The sequence below is a fragment of the Euphorbia lathyris genome, chromosome 7 (assembly GCF_963576675.1).
Source record: "Euphorbia lathyris chromosome 7, ddEupLath1.1, whole genome shotgun sequence".
NCBI lineage: Eukaryota > Viridiplantae > Streptophyta > Magnoliopsida > Malpighiales > Euphorbiaceae > Euphorbia > Euphorbia lathyris.
In genome coordinates, this window is record NC_088916.1 from 54,172,488 (window position 1) to 54,193,921 (window position 21,434).

At 37.8% G+C, this 21,434-nt stretch overlaps 1 protein-coding gene across 1 annotated transcript; it reads left to right on the forward strand.

Annotated features, from left to right (window-relative positions):
- The first annotated feature begins 17,817 nt into the window (after positions 1-17,817).
- On the forward strand, positions 17,818-20,905 carry LOC136200660 (probable 1-acyl-sn-glycerol-3-phosphate acyltransferase 4). Its single transcript, XM_065991084.1, has 4 exons — positions 17,818-18,285; positions 18,932-19,558; positions 19,712-19,842; positions 20,442-20,905. Exons 2-4 carry the CDS (start codon positions 18,990-18,992, stop codon positions 20,861-20,863), a joined length of 1,122 nt encoding a protein of 373 aa, XP_065847156.1. The 5' UTR covers positions 17,818-18,285; positions 18,932-18,989; the 3' UTR covers positions 20,864-20,905.
- The last annotated feature ends 529 nt before the right edge of the window (positions 20,906-21,434 follow it).

Genomic DNA, 21,434 nt, shown 5'->3' on the forward strand with positions numbered 1-21,434 from the left:
CATTCTTAGGACATGCTGGTTTTTACAGAAGATTTATTAAAAAAATTTCTGTAATTTCCAAACCACTTACTAATTTACTCATGAAAGATTCAACCTTTGATTTTAATGAAGAATGCGTTAAAGCGTTCGAAACATTGAAAACAGCTTTAGTCAGTGCACCTGTTATTGCTAAACCCGATTGGGATCTACCATTTGAAATTATGTGTGATGCAAGTGATTTAGCTGTCGGATGTGTTTTAGGTCAAAGGAAAGATAAGAAGCTTCATGTCATTTATTATGCAAGTCACACACTGTCTGGTGCATAATTAAACTACACCACAACTGAGAAAGAAATGTTAGCCGTAGTTTTTGCATGTGACAAGTTTAGGTCATATTTATTAGGTTCAAAAGTTATTATTTATACTGATCATGCAGCATTAAGATATTTATTTGCTAAGAAGGATGCAAAACCACGTCTAATTAGATGGGTTTTATTGTTGCAAGAATTTGATATAGAAATAAAAGACAAAAAGGGAGTTGAAAATCTTGTCGCCGATCATCTATCGAGACTTGAAGATGAAAACGGTCCTATAGGTGAAACTACCGGTATACGAGATGATTTCCCTGATGAACACCTCTATCAAATAAAAAGTGCCATGTCACCATGGTATGCAGATATTGCTAATTATCTTGCAGCCAATATTGATCCGGAAGAATTAGATTTCCAACAAAAGAAGAAATTTTTCTTCGATATTAAACAATATTTTTGGGAAGATCCCTTTTTGTTCAAGACTTGTGGTGACGGGATAATTAGGAGATGTGTTGGTGAAAATGAATACGAATCCATAATGTCGGAATGCCATTCTAGTTCTTATGGAGGACATAATGGAGTTAACAAGACAGCTGCTAGAATATTTGAAAGCGGTTTCTTTTGGCCTACGATGTTTAAGGACGTCCGTTCATTTATTACTCGTTGTGATAAGTGCCAAAGAACAGGAAATCTAGGAAGGAAAGATAAGATGCCCCTCACAACCATATTAGAAGTTGAAGTCTTCGATATGTGGGGAATAGATTTCATGGGACCTTTTCCCCCTTCCAATGGTAAAACTTACATATTAGTTGCCGTCGATTATGTTTCAAAGTGGGTTGAAGCAATTGCAACCCCGACGAACGATTCTAAAGTTGTCGTTAATTTTCTTGACGATATATTTTATAGATTTGGTTGTCCAAGAGTTATCGTTAGTGATGGCGGTACTCATTTTATAAACAAGAGTTTTGAAACGCTTATGAAAAAATATGGAGTACGCCACCGCGTATCAACGCCGTACCATCCTCAGTCAAATGGTCAGGTGGAGATATCAAACAGAGAACTCAAATGGATCCTCGAAAAAACAGTTTCATCTTCTAGAAAAGATTGGTCTTCTAAACTCAATAATGCGCTATGGGCATACCGTACTGCATTTAAAACACCAATAGGAATGACTCCGTACCGCTTAGTGTATGGGAAGGCATGTCATTTGCCAGTCGAATTAGAACACAAAGCCTATTGGGCTATTAGAGAACTAAACTTTGAGTTACGACAAGCAGGTAAGAAATGTTTGCTCAATTTGAATGAGTTAGATGAGTTACGTCATCTATCTTACGAAAATGCAAAGATTTATAAAGAAAAAGTGAAAAAATGGCACGATGCCAAAATTAAAGTTAAACACTTTAATGTTGGGGATAAAGTGTTGTTATTTAATTCACGACTTCGTTTATTTCCAGAAAAACTTAAGTCCAGATGGATAGGACCATATTTAGTCGTCAAAACATTCGATTATGGTTCTTTAGAACTGGAAGGTCCTACCGGAGTTCGATTCAAAGTTAATGGTAATCGATGTAAAATCTATTACGAAAATATTTCCCAACTAGGAATTGAGTTCGTAACAAGATTGTCTGACGTATAAATTACTCAGTTTTTCTTACACAGTTTATTTTGTTTTATTGTTTTTATATTTTTGTTCATTTATTTTATTTTATTTTGTTATATTTTATTATATTTTTTTTATTTTTTTTTCCAAAATGCCATTTTTATGATTAGATGACTTTATGTTATGATTTAAATGCATAAAATATTTCTATTTCATAATTTTAGATTTAATTTTTAGGAAATTAAGATGAATTTGAAATTTCAGGCAATTCTCTGCCGCGAATTTAGAATTCTCTGCCGAGAATCCTCTTTTTTCAGAACAGTCCAAATAGGTTAGGATTTCTCTGTTCATACCGAGAATTTTAAATTCTCTACCGTGAATCGGGAGGTAGGTTAGACGCCTGATTTCCGCAAGGAAATCAGCGTGTCACGACCGCGGCTTTGCCATTCGCGGTCGCGACACGCGTGTTTCCTGCACTATCAGGTCTGCAACACTCTAACCCTTTCGACGAACCTCTTGGCAAACGAAACATTAAGTTTCTTCATTTCCGAAAGGTGCAATTTATACCTTTTCATAATAAAACGACACCTCTTTTCATTTAAACTCTTATAAATTAATCCTAGAGGATTCAAGTTCTGTTACAATTCTTTTCATCTTTGTCAGAACTCTGATTTTCTTCGCAAACACCGTTCTTTACTAAAGTAACACAAACTTTGCACCATGCCTACCAAGAACAAACCATCTAGGCACAATACTGCCTCAATCAACAAACGCCCAGACTTATCCAAGCGATATGGGGCGCTTTTTCCTATCTTCAGTCACGATGAAGGTAGGCGTTATTGGAACACCGTTACAAATTCTTCACCGGAATGTTGTATATCGATGAATTTCTTAATAGCCAATTAGGCATTAGTGATGACATGAGCCGCTATATGGAGCGCCTAGGGTGGACAAAATTCGCCCACATGCGATTTCCAATAATAGGCGACTGGATACTCGAATTCTTCTGTACCGTGCGTTTTACTAATAAACGACGAGTACGTCTCAGTTTTCATCGAGAAGGTGAAATCTTCACTTTCGGCTATCCTGAGTTGCATGCTTGGTTTGGTTTTCCCCCGAGGGATACAATCAAACGTCATCCTGGACGAGACATGACATCCTCGGACATTTGGAGAATGCTCACTGGATTCTGGCGATTCAATTCAAAACTCACCTATAATCACTCTTTTCGCTCCAACTCCATGCTGTATTTACACAAATTTCTGTGTCACAGTTTATTCGGGCGCATATTCAGTAGTGTGGTCCGTGACACAGATTTGTATGTTCTTGGAGATATATTCCAAGGAAATGCAGTGGATTCTTCCAAAATTCTGATGGAAGGTCTTGTCGCCGCTTCTCGATCCAAAGATAAGAAGATTGGGTTCGGCAATATAATCTGTGGAATAATTCTCGGTTCAAAGGGTACTATTGATATCCCCTGGAGTGATGATGAATTCTTCCCGACAATTGACTATGAATTTCTCGAGCACGAAGGACTTGTGAAACGTGTCTTTCGAGCAGGGCCTCAATTTTTGTCTGCACCGGAACGTGAAACTTTCGTGCAGTTTCAAATTGATTGTATTAAGGCTAGAAATATCCCGTTAGATAGGGATGAATATGTAGAATAGTTTATGTTTTTCATTTTATTTTTTGTATATATTTTGTTTTGTATTAATTATTAGTTTGTTTTCATTACTTGTACATATGTTAAAATAATAAAGATCTTATTTCATTCAATTCTTAATTTTTATCCATTTGATCCATTATCTATACTTAGCATATTTCATATGAGTAATTTCTAATTTTTCTTACTCAAATTAAGATAAAAAGGATTCATTTGAACTAATATGGTTTTCTATTTTTCCACACGTATATCTACATTTTATTTATAACTCAATTTCTTTTAAATGCATTAGGTTTTCATTTAATCAATTCAATTCATGTATTAAATATGTTTTACCATGCACTTATTATGCATTTAATATGGTTCTCTTAACTTATATGCATAAATGAACATTTAAGTTTCATTAATTCTTCATAATCAATTTATTATACTTTAATTCAATTTATTAAGTTTCAACCTTTGGTTTTTCTTGGAATTAATGACATTTATTTAAGTTTTAAGTGCAGGAACACTAAATATTAAGTTCAGGGACCATTTCCTCAACAAAATTGCACAAACCATGTCACAAGGCACTAAAATAGGCCATTTTTACCAATTCTCTACCGAGAATTTATTAATTCTCGGTATGAGCAGCAACTTTGGCAGAATTTCAGGGCGAAAATTGCCTGAACATCGCGTGCCGCGGCCGCGGCCGCGGCTTTGCCATTCGCGGTCGCGACACGCGTATAAATTGCCCTTTTCAATCCGATTTTGCCACCAACTTTTGCCTATTCCTATTCCTATTCTACCTATTCACCTACCTATACAACCCTATATAAACCTACCTCTTACACAAACCTCACATCACCTCTATTTTTACCTAATCCCTTACTCTAAACTCTTCCCCAAAAATCTACTTTTACTCTTCCCAATTTATTCACTCCAATTTCTATCCTCTTTTCTCTTTCAATCACTTCCAATTCAAAACCCCAACCTCATCTTCAAGCTTTACTTTTTCTCTCAAATTCTTCTTCTTCTTCTTCTTCTTCTTCTCACACCCTAAAAACACAAAACACCATCACCATGGTTAGAACTAAGCGTGTTGGTAACAAGCCCGCTGTTACGGAAGCTAATCGCCTTCGGGTTCAATGCGGAGCTTATTTTGACATCTATTCGGAGGAAGAAGCCGCTCGTTTCAAACATTTTTCTCAAGCCGACCGCCAATTTGTGGATATGCACTTCTTAGACTTCCATTCGGTAAGAGCATTAAATTTCTCTACTCGAATTGATGCCTTTATTGAAGCTTTGGGTTGGCAAGAATTCGTTAATATGCGTTTCCCGCGTATTAATGAATATGTAGTGGAATTTTTGGTCACTTTGACCATGAACAAGAAGAAAACTTCAATTTCTTTTAGGAATAATGGTATCCCTTACACCATTGACTATGAAGCAATGGGCAATATGTTTGGTTTCCCTACTTTTGATTTTTATGATAAGCCTAAGGATTTTGATAATGATGCGGTTTGGCAAACTCTTTCAGACCAAGACTATTTTAATTCGAAAAACACTTCAAGCAAGTTGATTAAGGACAATTGTGTGTTCTTCTTTCATAAGTATTTGAGTTTCTCCTTGTTTGGTCGTGTTGAGAGTTCTAAGGTTCAGGTTCAGGATTTGTATGTTTTGGATAGTTTGCTTAAAGGCTTGCAGATTGATAGCATTGGTATTTTATTTGATAATTTGTTCCGTGCTTCGAGGGCTACTACCATTCAAATCCCTCTTTGTAATTTTATCACCGCTATTGTGTTGGGAGCACGGGGTGAGTTGGCCGATTATGACATGTCCACCTACCGTGGGTATGTTCCGCTTTTGGACATCTCGGCTCTTGAGCGAGCTCATTTATTGCTTCCACAAGGTCCCCCCGTCTTTATTTCGTATGCCTCCCGTATTGCTCACCTTCGTGGCACTATGGGTGGTGGCGCTTCAAGTTCTCAATTTGTAGGTGCCGAAGGCGGCGGAGAGGCGGAAGGCGAGGAGGATGAACCACCGGCTCAAGCACAACCCCAAGCACCTTAAGCGGCGGATGATCCGATAGATTTGCGGAGGATTTTGAACCAAATCAATTCCAACAATCGTCAAATGAATTTAAGAATTGATGATTTGGTTGAAAACAATATGGTGATGAATGACAACCTCAACCTTTTGAGGCATGAACATCGATCGACTCGGCATCGGATGCTTTCCTTTTTTCGACGCTGCAATGTGGAGACGTCACCTACACCTCCCGATTCCCCACCTCAAGCTTAGGTTGTTTTCTTTAATTTTATTATCTTGTTATAATTTGGTACAATTTTCATTTTCATATGTTTGGTACAATTTTCAATTTTTAATTTTATGTTGAATGTTTCATTTGCACCATTCATATCTTTATTTCGTATGCTTAAATTTTTGTGCTTTTATTCTTGATATCTCGCTTTTGCACCAATGAGGCCATGGTCCAATTTAAGTGTGGGAGGAGATGTACATCATTTTCATTTTTCTAGCACGAATAACAAATGCAACGAAACATTTATAACAAATGCAACGTATTTTGCAACATAAACTTGTTTAAAATGCTATTTTTATTAACTTCACATTTTCATATATTTTTAAAAATTAATCATAAGTTAATATGATTATTTTTAGGTTATCATTATCGTTAGAAATTATATTTCTATACGGGTAATATTTTTTAAAATTTTTTCACGAATCTCCGATACGATTTTAAGTAAAAATTGTCTCGAGTGAATGTATTTTAAATAAAAAATTCTTTATTCAATCTCTATTATTATATCATGAAATCATGATACAATAAATCTTATTTTAATTTTCAATTAGGTTTATAGGCATTAAATTGAACTAACAATTTTAGCTCGGTTTGATTTCGTCTTACATTAACACCAATTGAAGTTTTTAAGGAAACTTTAGCCATAATACATGTTGAATTTTAAAGTCAATATAGGATGAATGTGCTATCTTTCTTTTTCCCAATTTTAATTTTATAATTCATATTAATCAATCAATTAGTTGAATTCTTAACTTTTGGCCACGATTGAGACCAACCTTATCACAATCGAGGTATGGAAGGGAAGAAAATTAAGTACCGTTTACTTTTGGCCACAGTTGCGACCACCCTTATCACAATCGAGGTATGGAAGGAACGTTTAAAAAATAATAATAATAAGCGTGTATAAGTTTAAAGTAACGATTGCGTCCACCCATGGCATGGTCGGTACCTCTTAAGCAAACACAAAGCAATAAAATACGTATAAAGTTACGATCAAGACCACCCTTATCTCGGGCGTAACTAAGCAATAATTAACCCAAGTACTTATTTAAAATAATATATCTCATATGTTAGTTTAGGTTTGGGAAAGGAAATTTTGTGCTTTGAAATACCTTGAGACGAAAGACTCAATAACATGCGTGCTTACATTGTCCCGAATGCTTCAATTCCAAATTGGAAATACAAGACGAGTGATATATTGTATATTGTACTAAGTTAGTTTGATATTTTGCGTATAAATTTGCCATGCGAAGTTAGTCTTTTCGGCTTAACTAATTTAAAAGGTAATACAGAGATATATGTTTTATTTTCATAAAGAGATTAGTTAGAGAATAAATTCAGTGAAATTTTGCTCGGGACTAGCAAAAGATTAAGTGTGGAGATTTGTTAAGCCCAAAATATACCTAAAATATCATCAATAATTACATCAATATTGCTACGAATTTATGATATTTATAACCATTTAGAAAGCTTTTACTCTCGAATATGTTTCTTTCATGCAAGGTACATAAATATTTGGTAAAATCCAAATAGGAGTAAAAAGAGCTCAAAAATAGAAGAAAAGCCCTACAAAAGGAGTCGAAGACGACGAAAATTAATAACGCCAAGTCGAGGACACGAACGAGAGCGAAGAAGTGAAAAATGCTCCGTGCCGCGACCGCGGCCCCCACTATTCACGATCGCGACACGCGTCCCTCAGCCTCTCCTTCCCTTCGTCTGAAGTACAATTGATGCTCCCCCATTCTCGGTAGAGAATTTAATATTCTCGGTACGAGCAGGAGATTTTAGAGGCCTAGTTACACACTTTCGTTTTCGACGAAACGCGATCGTTCGGGTGGATAAAGACGTCCTTTCGCAGCGGACACGATCCTTCACAACGGACACGACACTTCAATCAAGACTCTTCAACATTTATAAATAAAGAGTTGATGGAGAGTTGAAATATAGTGTGTTATATGTGTAGAAGAAAGAGATTAGTGTAGAATTTATGCAGAAATTCCGAATCAAGTGATTCAGAAGTTAGATTTCGATTCTGTTCAAAAGCAATATGATGTACACACATTGTTTACAAAATAATAACAAATTCAGTAGCGTTTAGACATTGTTCCAGTTTAGTTTACATTTTGGTAGTGGACCGACCCAGTCTCTATTACGAAGATTCAACGAGAAGATTGAGTAGAGGATTCGCCCCTGAGCCTGACAAACTCTAACGAAACCCAAGGAAAGGATTGACAACTCGTTCACTTGCACACCGTCGAAGAATTCAATGCTCCATGTTCTCTGTAAACTTGTATCAATTTATATTTCATCTAATAAAGTCTGTTCTATTCGATAGATTTTTATGCAGCACTTATGGTAACCAATCCACTAAAGTGACTGCTGGTGTTTTCATTAAAACGTAGTTTAATTCAAAATCTTTACAAGAAAACTTTGTTGAACACTTAGGCAAATTATTATCTCGGTAGAGTTTTTGGTTAAGGGCAATTATCCCGGATAAGGGTTTTGTCGCGTTCAAAGCCTATTAATTAGAGGTTCCGTCATTTATTTCATCTTTATAATTCGTACAAAGTTTAAAGTTGTTTTCTTTGCTTAATGCAAACAAATATACTTGTTTACTTTTTTAAAGTACTAAAACGTTCCTGTTTTGCAAATTCATTTTTAATCAGAGTATTTTCTAACGTTTTCATACTCTAACCTAATTCTCATTCTCGCAATTTCAAAACCAAAACCGATTTAAAACGATTTTCCATATTATAAACCTTTAAAGTAAATTTAACCAATTCAGAATAAGTTTTTGTTGAAAAACGTTCCATGTGGGATCGATATCTTTTATTACTACAAGCGTATACCGTGCACTTGCGGAAATCGCTCAACAATACCTCCATTACTCTAGAGGAAAGCATTCAGATGGCTAGACACTTTTGGAAATCCATATATCAGAAAACTACACAAAAATCATTGATACGGTGAGCGTGGATCTGAGATTTTTCCTCATGATTTCATCATCTCTAGTGGCGACGATTTTTTATGGTTCCATGAAGGGTAGGGAGGAGGTGCTTCTTAAGGATATTATGAATCGAGATGACTTTGAAATCCCTCCCCATCTAAGATATCCATTGATAAATTCCTTCAAAGAACCAAATGTGACGGGAAACCAAAAGACACAAATACCTTTTGTACGATGGTGGCCAAAGTAGTGTCCCGGCTATGAAAAGAGGCGGGAACCCTTCATACCACCACTAGTATGACGGATCAAACGCAGATCTTAATGTATGGCAATCACTAGGATTAGGATTACATCCCAAAATCTTACTCAATGATCCTACTAAGGAGGAAATGGGAACATCACATAAAAGGAACACATTTGTTGTAGGGGCAGTTCAGTTAGATCCCAAATGGCCATAAGGAGTAATAAATATGATAGCAAGGGGGGATGTGGGCTAGATTTTGAATCTCTACAGTGCACAGGGCTCAAGATTCAGATTTCCTACCACCATAAGGTATGATGTCTAGAACCACTCGTACTCTTTCGCTAACCCCATGCAGACATCTTAGTCCTTACAATAGTAGTAGATGGATACATAGTTACATGGATTCCAATTGACACTGCAAGCTCTATGAATGTGATTACCCATATTTATTACAAAAATCTATAAGTAGATCCGATCTAGGTTGATTTAGTACAAGTTATATCTTACAAAACAAATCGACCCTAGTGCAAGGCCAAGTAGTGTTGGAGTGATAGTTTGGCGATGGGGACGTGATCTAGAAGGGTGATTATGAGTTAACCATAATGAACATGCCATCGACATTTAACATCATTAGGGTACGATCCTTCTTAAAAAACTATTTTCATAAGGCCTTATAGATTCCCACTAGTAAAGGACCAGCCATAGTATGTCAAGGATTCAAATAATGATTTATGAAAATATACCTGAATGCCTCAAGTTCACATGACTGAGATTTGGGTAAAGGCTGACAAAACAATGTCCACTTATCGCTAGATCGCGTGTCAATGAGACAGACTATCACCAATTGTAACAATCCAGTGCAAAGTGGGTGGCGCCAGGGTAGATGGTCTGAGTAGGGAGTGGCCCTAAAGGATGGCTATATGGGCAGGAATGAATTGAATTCCACATAAAAAATGGAGAGAGAACGACTGTGGATTATTAGTAAGGTGTGAATGCAATACATGCAAATGTGTTTCAAAGTCGTGAGGCCCAAAGTGTTGGATTTAGGCCAAAGCGAACAATATATACATGGTATTAGGCCAAGTTGTTACAATTAGTATTAGAGTGATTCTTCACGTACGACGTGTGGTTCAAGGACGAACTATGCGTAAGCTAGTAGGCCTCGAATGACCCAGTCTAGAGTGGGTGGTATCGGGGTAGAAGGCCCAAGAAATGAGTTGCCCTAAGGGATGGCGATGAGGGCAGGAATGAACTAAATCTCATGTCAAAAATGGAGAGAGAATTACTGGGTCTTATTATTAAGGTGGAAATCCAATACATGCATACACGTTTTAAATCTGTGAGGCCTAAGGTGTTGGATTTGGGCCAAAGCGGACAATATCTATATGGTATTGGGCCATATTATTACACTAACATATGATCGTTTGGATGTCCCATGCGCTTCCATATATGTATTTCGTGTTCTGATGAATGAGAAGTTTGCTAGCCTGCTAGGTCATTCCTTCTTGGGGGACCTTCCTCTTTTGAATCAGCGCTTTGAGTTAGGGCCACCAGAGATGACGTTGATAACACATTGGGAGGCTAAGCCTTTATTGTCATCTCCATTTTTTTCTAGAAGTTGAACTTCACCTGACCTTTCTCAAGAAATGATATAGCTTTTTCTGAGTTGCTACTTTTTCCAGTTCGAAGGCGAGTTGCCTAGGGTCTTTCATGTTGTTCCCCTTACAATTGTGGAATTTTTAGTGTGACCCATCATTGTGTGAAAGTGATTTTTTTTATCTTAGGACGATAAGTGATGCTTACCCTAATTTTCTCCACCCAGTAAAGGATGTCTTCTTAGGGAGCATTTAGGGAGATGGGTGACCTCTCTGTATGCTCTCGTGGCTTCATCCTCTCTCGGTCCCTATCATTCCTAACTAGTCTATTAGGGGAGACCTTCTCACTTAGCAAAAGATTTAGCATATGGGCCTCCCACCTGCAGAAATCTCTTACCTCGGTCATTAGGTCTTTGAAGGTTTGGGGTTTGTTAGTGGTTAGCTCTTGGGATAATTCCTTACTAAAGATTTTGGCTGCCATAATTTCGACCGTTCCTTTTATATTTTATACCTTGACCTGAATGGCCTCCTGCTAGAATATTTCTATGTAGTCTGAGAGTTTCCTTTTTATGCTGGACTAGGTAGTTTAGATCCCGTATGGTTTTGCTCTTGGTGATGAATGTTACAAAATGGTTGGCGAAGAGTTCAGACATATGCTTAAATTTGGTGATGGTTTCAGTGCCTAGGGACTCCTACCATTGGGAAGCAACGCCTTTCAGGGTGGTAGGAAATTACCACCACATCACAACATCGATTCCTGTAGTAGTATCCATGGCTCGCCTGAATTTTTTGGCATAAGTAGTCAGGTCTGTTGTCCCATCATACTCTTTCAGCAGTGGATATTTAAATCCTTAGGGCATAAACTCATTCATGATCTTCTTGCATAGGATATTTATACTTTTGTGACATCAAGATGCTCGACACTGATCCCTGCCTCGGTAATGGCACTTTTGATCTTGTCGAGCTTTTTGCATTGCCTCGAGTTTAGTCTCGGTGGCCTCATCTTAGATCAGAAGATCCATTTCTTTCATTTACCAACACTCTCGGGTTCTAGGCTTGGCCTCTCTCTTTTGGCTAACAGGTCGGGATTCTATTGACCAATGACGGTTCCTTTAAGGGTTGGAATTCGATGACCTGAATGTCTGGTCGAGCTATTGGTATTTTCAGGTTTATTGACTTACCTGAATGTTCTTCTACTATCACAAGCTTTTCTTTACTTCTTCCCTTTGGATGTTATGTTCTTGTCTCATGCTACTGATGACCTTCTAGACAAAATCGAGGTTTTCTGCTAGGCAAGAGCCTTTGCTGCTAGGGTTTTAGAACTCCGTGTTCTTCCACCATTTCCAGTATTGGGTCGTCATTGACTCGACAAATTCGATGTGCTTTTCTTCGGTTGTTTTCTGGATCTTCATTATAGGGAGTGCAAGAGTGGAAGGAATTTCAATGGATCTGCTTAAACAAGCCATCAATATATCAGTCCCTGCTCACTGCACAAATTTGATGTGGTTGAATCTTGAGAGTCTATATGTCAACCTACAATAGAAGCAAGGTTAAAGATGGGGTCATTGTACGCAGAACCCACTTTGATGCCTAAGTCAGTTTATCGAAAAGACAAGAGGATTAAAGCTATAAATGTAAGCTTAATGCAAAATGAAGGAATCTGTTTATCTCGAGTTGGGCTTACTCTATTTATACTGGTGTTGAGTTGTAGAAGATGATTACAGATTGTGGAGTGAGGTGGGCCACGTGTCTCCTGTTGATAGGAGAGAGTGTGCCGAGATATCTGATATTCCTTAAAGCCACTTTGCCCATGATTCCCGGGACCATGTGTGATTATAGCAACAATTGGATCCTTGACTAGGTTTAGCGAGATTTTCTGAGTTAAGCTCTTGGTATGTAATCGTTTTGCTATAATTAGCTGAGGAGGCACTACATATTCTCTACATTTGAGAGTACGTTTGTGCTTCTATGGTGCCACGTAATAGAGCTATATTACATAATATCAGCATGCAAGGTTAAATTTATTTATCCTTCAATAACTATAACGTTAAATATGAATTTAATCCCCATAAATTTTTTACATTAAGATTATATGTTAAGATAACAACAAACATGTACTTACTAACTTCACAAAGGTCAAGTTCCTTCGAGCGTTCTATGTTTTCTCGCTAGGGTTTTTGTCTCTCTAGTCTGCCACGAGGTTTTTTTCGGCTGCTGTTGGTCTTTGGGAGTTCTGATTTCAACATTACAACCTGTATCTTTTACCTATTTATGGGGCAGTGAGCACCTGAATAATTGTGGTTGATTTGTTGTGCTGATTATAAAACTCACTCAATTCTGATTGGTCTTCTATTCCCTATGTGTTCTTCTCGCAATTATCAGCGCCAACAATGGAGAGTGGTATGGCCATTTTGTGTATCAACGATGAGGAAAATGAGAGAATCAAGTTGGGGTTTACCGGAGGAATGACGGGTGTGGTGGACAATGGACTATGTCTAATCGGGCGGTTCGTGACAGATAAAGTCATTAATTTCCAGGCAATACGGAAGAAGCTAGAGAGTCTATGGCGGTCAGGACACGGAATTGCTATCACTGAGGTTGCATCCAATCTATACTCCTTCGAGTTTTTACATAAGGTTGATATAAACAGGGTGCTTATATGAGGGCCATGGTCCTTTGTTAATTTTGCGTTGATATGGGAGTTCGGAAGATGGGTACGACCGCCAAGGATGTGGATCTTCAAGGGATGCCAATTTAGGTTCAAATACACAATTTACCAATTAGGATGATGTCTGAAAATATAGGGAAGTAGATAGGAGACTTCATCATACAGTTTATGGAATACGATGATAATAACAACACGAGCACTCGAAAACAATTTATGAGGATTTGGTTCATGGTGGATGTCACTAAGCCTTTGAAGAGATGTGAAAAAATATGACAATCACAAGGCGAATGGTCTTTTGTTGATTTTAAGTATGAACATATAGGGATTTTCTATTACTTGTGTGGAAAATTTGGCCACTTTACTGATTCTGTGAGAAGCTATTTGAGTAAAGGGCATCAGAGTTAACTACAAAGTGGAGTGTATGGCTTAAGGCACCAATCAGGGGAGGAGGCGACCAAAGTGGTATGAAATGGCTGAGGGAGATAGGTGGTAGTGGGTTGGGATCGACAGAAAATTGGGAATGCAAGACGACCCAAAGCTACAGTTTTCATTATCAGGAGGGATGACACACAAATGGTTGCTTACATCTAGCCCAATAGTTCCCGAGTTCCTAAGGTACATGAAATAGTCGATGGAACTAAAAATAGAACTAGTAAAGAAGCAACTTTGATGGAACAAATAACACTTATGATAGTAAATGACGAGATTGAGTTGTTGTTTAATGATGAGGATTTAGGAATGCTGTTACAGGATGACAGGAAGAGGATGAGGACCCAAAACAAATGGGGGATAGGTCCGAGTTCGGTAGCCACTGCTCTCTTAGATATATCCAACACTGTAGGGAGACCAACTGACTTAAACACACAAAAAAAATTGTTCTTCTCCGAGGGATAAAGAGCTTTCTTCAGCAAAGAATACAATGAGACCTCCTGGTGCAATTAGTTGCTTAAGGTGGAACTTCCAAAGGTTGGTAAATACCCGAGAAGTTCGATCATTGGGCGAGGTTATCTCAACTGCCAAACCTGATATTATATTCCTAATTGAGACATTTGTTGACAAGAATCATATTAATGTTTTGAGTAAGAAATTTCATTTTAATGGGTGCTTTTTAGTGGATAGAAGGGGTCAGAGTGGGGGATTAGTGGTAATGTGTAAAAGAGGTGTGGATGTTTCGATTTCATCATTCTCCGATCATCATATTGATCTAGTGGTCATAGACAGAAAGATGGGGAAATGGAGGTGCGTGGGTTTCTATGGATATGTTGATAGAAGTAGGCATTCAGAGTCCTGGTCACTCTTGAATACACTGGTGAGGGGCTCTAATCTGCCATGTATGATCTTTGGTGACTTTAACTATATCTTGGACTGAGGCAAAATGGTAGGGGGGCAGTTTACCCACAACATCTTATCACGAGATTTCAGAATTGTATCACTGAGTGTGGCTTGGTAGAATTGGTGTTGGAAGAAAGTCTATTTACATGGGAATGGGGTAGAGGCACCCTAGTTTAGGTCAGGGAGAAATTATATCAAGCATTTGCTAGTCCTAGTTGGCTCAACATGTTTTCGTATTACAGAATTAAGAACTGTGTGGTTGCATATTCGGATCACTGCCCTATATTGCTAGAGTTATATGCCCCTATTGTGCAGTGAAAAAGTTGATGTTTCCGTTGCAAAATGGCTTGGATAAAAAAAAGGTGGGTTTCACTAACTATGTTCACGCGAACTGGGAGGGTAACAGGCAGTTGTCACTAAGTCAAAAACTTGCGACTTATGCTGCAAGTATGGAGCAGTAGGGGAAACAATTATGGTTTCAATTCACACCAATGATCAAAATAACAAAAGCATTGATGGAGAGGTTCATGAATAGATCCAATCTAGCGGTAAGGGAGAGTTAGATAGAAGCAAATAGGCAATTAAACACTCAACTGGAACATGGGGATATGTTTTGGAAGCAATGGGCAAAATTTACTAGCTCTAGAGGGGTGATCAAATCACGAGATTCTTTCAGTCTTGTGTGAATGCTAGGCAAAAACAGAATTTCCTCAAATCCCTCACGGATGATATGAGCTTGTAGATTGTGGAACCTTCGCTAATGGATGAACATGTAAGTGATTATTTCAAATCGTTGTTTGCTGCCCCAACTATTGTCGATGTTCTGAGTCTGATGCTATCAGAGGAGCTAAATTGATACTCTTGTGGCCCCTTTCTGCTATTAGGAGTTCAAAGCAGTTATCTTCCAAATGTTTCCTGATAAGGCACCAAACCCTGATGGACTGAACCCGATTTTTTTTACCAAAAGTTCTAGAATGTAATTGGTATGGAAATGTTCACTGCTTGCTCTGACTGGCTATCCAAAAATGAATTCTTGACTAATCTTAACAATATTGTGGTTGTACTTATCCCTAAATGTGACAAACTAAGTACAATGAAGGATTTTCCCCCTATCTTGATGTGCAATGTCCTTTACAAAGTCATAGTAAAGGTACTGGCCAACAGGTTAAAACTCATCCTGCCCAATCTTATCAGTAAGAATCAATCCACATTTGTACCAGGGAGATCAATTGTTGATAGTGTCCAGACCGCCTTTGAGGCTATCCCCTACATGAAGAGAAAGAACATGGGTCAGAAGGGCGATGTTGCTATAAAGATTGACATTAGTAAAGCCTACAACAGAATGGATTCGGGCTTTCTAAGCATTATTACGATGACTGGGTTTTCATGAGAAATGGATTTGATGGATTATGCTTTGTGTCACCATGGTAGAGTACTTTATTATTGTAAATGGTCGATTAGTTGGTCATATTTCTCCGGGACAAGGCTTACGACATGAGGCTCATTGTCTGTTTATCTTTTTTTATCATCTGTGCGGAAGTACTCTCCAAACTTCTATACAAAGCAATATCTAACAGCCTTATCATGTGATGTTGTGTCTGTAGAGGGGCACCTTCAGTGTCACATATGTTCTTTACTGATGACAACTTTTTTTTGGAGCTACAGTGGGAGAAGCTGTGATTGTTGCAGACATCCTGAGCATTTATGAAGCGGCATCTAGTCAAACAATTAACTCGAACAAATGTAGGATTTTCTTTACCTCGAATGTCAAAGCAAATATGCTTGAGTTCCAACTCTTCATTTTTACAAATTCACATGTCGTTAGATATCAGACGATATCTGGGATTATCGTCTCTCATTGGTAGATCCAAGAGGAGTCTATTTACTTTTCTTACCGACGGGCTACAGAGACGTTTTGGTAGTTGAGGATTTTGCTTTCTCTCTAGTGCTGGCAAGGAGACTCTTCTAAAGTCAGTGGCCCAAGCGTTGCCGACGTTTTGTATGAGTATATTCTTGCTGCCCCGTTCCATATGTGACGAGCTACAGAGAATGATGAACTCCTTCTGGTGGGGTAAGAAGAACGATGGAAGTAGAAGTATGCACTAGTCTGATTGGTCCAAATTGTGCAAAGGCAAAGGGCAATAAAGGCTCGGTATTAGGTACCTCCATATGTTCAATCTCTTTTTGCTTGGAAAACATGGTTGGAAGTTGCTCTAAAATCCACACACGCTGGTAAGTCGAATCTTTAAAGAAATAATCCTAGTTTTAACTGGAAGGATGTGCGGAGTTTGATTAATGTCCTACGCCTTGGATTAAAATAGAGAGTGGGAGATGGTCATACGATTCGGGTATTATCAAATAGGTGGTTGAATATGGATGGGGAAAAGTTGGAGCTGACAACGTGTGCCATGAAGCTGACAGATATGAGGGTAGTCGATTTAATGGAAGCGGAATCCAGAGTTTGGGACCTAGGGAAAGTTTATGCTCTGCTCCACCTCGCGGAAACAAAAGCGGTCTATAATGTACTTATTCCTTATGTTGCTGCCCCCGATAAGTTGATGTGGAAATTTACCGAAACTGGTGCGTATTCATCGAAGTCAGGCTATCGATTATTGGAGGCCAGATTAGTTGACAATGAACCAATAGCAAGCTGGACACGTATATGGAATTTGTTGCTTCCTCCCCGGGTAAAGATGTTTCTATGGAAGCTTTGTACGAGATTCAAAACTGGTAGTGGACGGTTTACGGTCGGTCCACTGAAATGGATTTGTCAATTTTTGGAGCAGTAATTCAGGACTGCAACAACTTCCTTGCTGATCATACTGACTTTACAGTGTCCTACATTTCTAGTTTAATGAATCGAGCGGTTCATCTAGTAGTTAGGCACGCTCTTTCCAATACTAACGACACTTTTATTTCTAGTATTCCATGTATTGTCTTCATGCTCTTTTCCTCTTATTTAAATAAAAATATATGTTAAAGATTAAATTTAAACTATAGTAACAATTTTCGAACTCATCCTTTCAAACTAGAAAAAAAAAAAGCCAATTATCCTTTAAAAAAAATGAATTTGAGTAATTAACGGATGCCATATGGGAGAATATAAAACAAATCTGATCCAGAGTGTTGTACTTGAAGCCACTACCAGTATAAAACAAGAAAGAGATACAGTATAAACACATGGGATACATACATGACACAGAATCAACCGAATGGAATAGTGAAAAGACAACCATGAATTTCATATAATCTACTCACAAAATCACCAATCCTTCGTCCTCATCCCGCTCAATCTCAATCATCCTAACTAACCAGACACGCAATTTCCATCCTCCTTTCAAATTTAGTATTCTTCATTCGTTTTTCTCTTTCAATCTTATAGTCAATAGTCAATACCCAATTACATCCTCACCAATCCTTTTCACACCTACACTCGTTGATATCACCGCACACTTGTATTGTATATCTCCTTTCCAAATCTAGATTTCGAATTCCTCCAATCCAATCCCCTGTTTTATATATATATACGCTCCTACTCTTATATCAGCGTTTTCTCTCTTGATTTCAACACATATTCCATATAATTCCCCGTCTCTTCTTCTTCTTCCTTCATTCCTCCCTGTTTACTTTCTCCGCCCTCACCAGGTATGTCGGTTTCTGTTTTATTCATTGTTTTCCCGTGTTTTTGCTTTCCTTGGATCTAATTTTTATCGTTTTTGTGAATTGGATGAACGCTTTAATTGATAACCGTAAGAATCTCAATTTTGTTTTTGTTTTTTACAGATAACTTTTGCAGATTCTAGGGGCATGTATAGCGTTTGTTATGTTTGCAGTCTTGTTTGGTGATGGTCGTTGTCTATATTATCGAGAATTGTACTTTTTAGGTTTTATTTATTATATTTAATTAAGGAGAGTACCCTGTACCTTTACGCATTTATTGGTACATTAATTTTTGAACTTGATAGCTTGTGTATTTAGAATTATTGCAAGGAAACCATCAGGTTCTTAACTTTTCTTGTAAGTCCCGTTAAGTATGATGTTGCCTAACAAAGTAATAACAAGTACTATTATAGTTGAGAATTCCAAATCATAGCCCTGAAGGCTTTCCTTGGAAAACTTATTTCCCACCAACCGACCAATAGGGCCTATACTTGAGTAACAATGTTGAATTAAATGTTTATTGTAATTGTAATTAATCTGCTCCTGGTTTTGGTTGATTTGATGTGCGGATTGCATTTGTGTTTTCCTTTTTCATTATAAGTGGTAACTCGGAGGCACATTTGTATTGCAGAGGTGGGCTTAGGAGGAAGGGAGGGAGGTCTCTATATATTGGATCCTAGAAAGAGATAATGGAAGTTTGCAAGCCCCACAAAACTATTGAGAAACAAAAATACCGGCCTTTAACTCCTCTCAGGGTTATAAGGGGTCTGATATGTCTAGTTGTATTTGTTTGTACTGCTTTTTTCTTTTTAGTGTATGTTGCTCCACTAGCACTTGTTTCAGGGTTTGTAACAATACACTATCGCAGAAAAGTGACCGGCTTCATCTTTTCTATCTGGCTATCTATGTGGCCCTTTCTATTTGAAAAGATAAATGGGACAAAAATTGTGTTTTCTGGGGATTCTGTTCCTGAAAAGGAACGCGTTATGATAATTGCCAATCACAGAACGGAGGTTGATTGGATGTATTTGTGGAATCTTGCATTGAGAAAAGGGTGTCTGGGGTGTATTAAGTATATGCTCAAAAGCAGCTTGATGAAGCTACCTATATTTGGCTGGGCTTTTCACGGGATGGAGTTCATTTCAGTTGAGAGGAAATGGGAAATTGATGAACCTGTTATGCGTCAGATGCTTTCAACTTTTAAGGATCCTCAGGATTCCTTATGGCTTGCTCTGTTCCCTGAAGGGACTGATTATACGTAATTTTTACTCCTTAATCCTGCATGTGCGTACTTGTTAATCTAATTTGCCTAAATTCTCTGAGCTTTAACGCAAATGAATTTTGAATATCTGATTCAATTTCTGCTTTTATACAAGACAAGGTTTACTATTTACTTTGCATTTTTATGCAGTGAACAAAAGTGCCTGAGAAGTCAAAAATTTGCAGCTGAAGTTGGACTGCCTGTACTGAAGAATGTGCTACTTCCTAAAACGAGGGGTTTCTGTGTTAGCCTGGAAGTTCTTAGAAATTCCTTGGATGCAGGTAATTTTCAGCTAATGTTACTGTTGTTCTTGTAGAATGAATATGAATCTGATAATTTCACATATAGATGCGCTAATCGTAGGAATATGCTTTAGACCATCACCTGAGTAGAAGAAATATATCCATCACATATAATTTCACTATATGGAAATAATATTCAGGAGATTATCATCATCAGCAGTCAGCTCTTTCTTGCAATTTTTTCCTTGCTCTTCTACTAAAATTAATGAGATGTCAAGTATGCATGCAACCTTATTTGGCTCTATCACATAATATTTCAATATTGAGGAAAGGGTTCAGAGTTAGTATGTCTTATGCTGATCAAAACGATGATTCTTAAGCAATTTCCAGTTTTAGAATCCAAACATTTCCGAAGTTCTTCCTCATTCTTACTCAGGGTGGGTGAGAAGTATGGGAAGAAGAGTATTTGAATGAAGAACATCAGAGAAATATTTTGACTACTGTTTGTTTCGAAATGATTTGTAAAAGTCATGTATGTTGCATGAAATGAAGATTTGCTTGCCTGCATTGGTATCTGATATACTTGTGAATTGTGATATTCCTTGTACACTTACAATGTCTCAATTATACAACTGCAGTGTATGATTTAACCATTGCTTACAAGCATCAATTGCCAACCTTTTTGGACAATGTATTCGGTATTGATCCCGAGGAAGTTCACATTCATATTCGGCGGATTCCAGTGGAGGATATCCCAGTATCTGATAGCGAAGCGGCTACTTGGCTAATGAATGCATTCCAGCTCAAGGATCAGTTGCTCTCCGATTTCAGAAGCGAGGGCCAGTTTCCTAAGGAAAGATCTGAAGCAGAACTTTCTACATTAAAATGCTTGGTAAATGTTGCAGTCGTAATATCCTTGACTGCCTTATTAGCTTATCTAAGCCTTTTTTCATCTATTTGGTTCAAGATATACGTAGTGTTAGCATCTGGATTACTTTCTTTGGTTAATCACTTAAAAATTCGACCTTTACCTGTTCTGGATTCTTATAAACAAATGTAGAGTTGCAACAAAATTTAGCAATGAATAGCATGGATTAGAAGATGATTGACATGTTGATAAAATCATTCATTTCAATTTTGTTCTTTTCTTTTTTCCTCCTGATACCATAGTGAAATATTTGAAGGTAAAACTCTGTTAAAGGAGCTTTTGTTGCATAAAAATCTTTTCTACTTTTTGGTAAGATATGGTGAGATCTAATGATATCACATCCGTCTCCGTACTCTATTTTATTTTCAGGTAAAATTACTTCAAAGCCAGGTTTTAAAGAAACTAAGGATAAAAAAAGGGTGTTGTTATACCCCGCCGCTAATTCCCACCCCTGGTCCCGTGAAAGGACGAAAATACCCTTTCAGGGATTGGGGATGGGAAAGGCTTTTTTTTTTGCCTTCCCGTCACGCGGGCGTGTGGTAATCACGCCCCGCCGTGTGGTGGGGCGTGATAGCCACACGCATCAACGTGTGGTGAGGCGTGATTGCCACACGCCCATGTGTCAGGAAGGCAAAAAAATCTAGCCCGTTATTCAATTAAACCTGTAAATACCTATAAACACTACACAATTTTAACTAACACA

Excerpts from the sequence above, each read along its gene's own strand:
- LOC136200660 (XM_065991084.1), top strand. The coding sequence starts at position 18,990 with ATGGAAGTTTGCAAGCCCCACAAAACTATTGAGAAACAAAAATACCGG. Across the intron at positions 19,559-19,711 it reads CCTGAAGGGACTGATTATAC|TGAACAAAAGTGCCTGAGAA; the intron begins GTAATTTTTACT and ends ATTTTTATGCAG. Across the intron at positions 19,843-20,441 it reads TAGAAATTCCTTGGATGCAG|TGTATGATTTAACCATTGCT; the intron begins GTAATTTTCAGC and ends ATACAACTGCAG.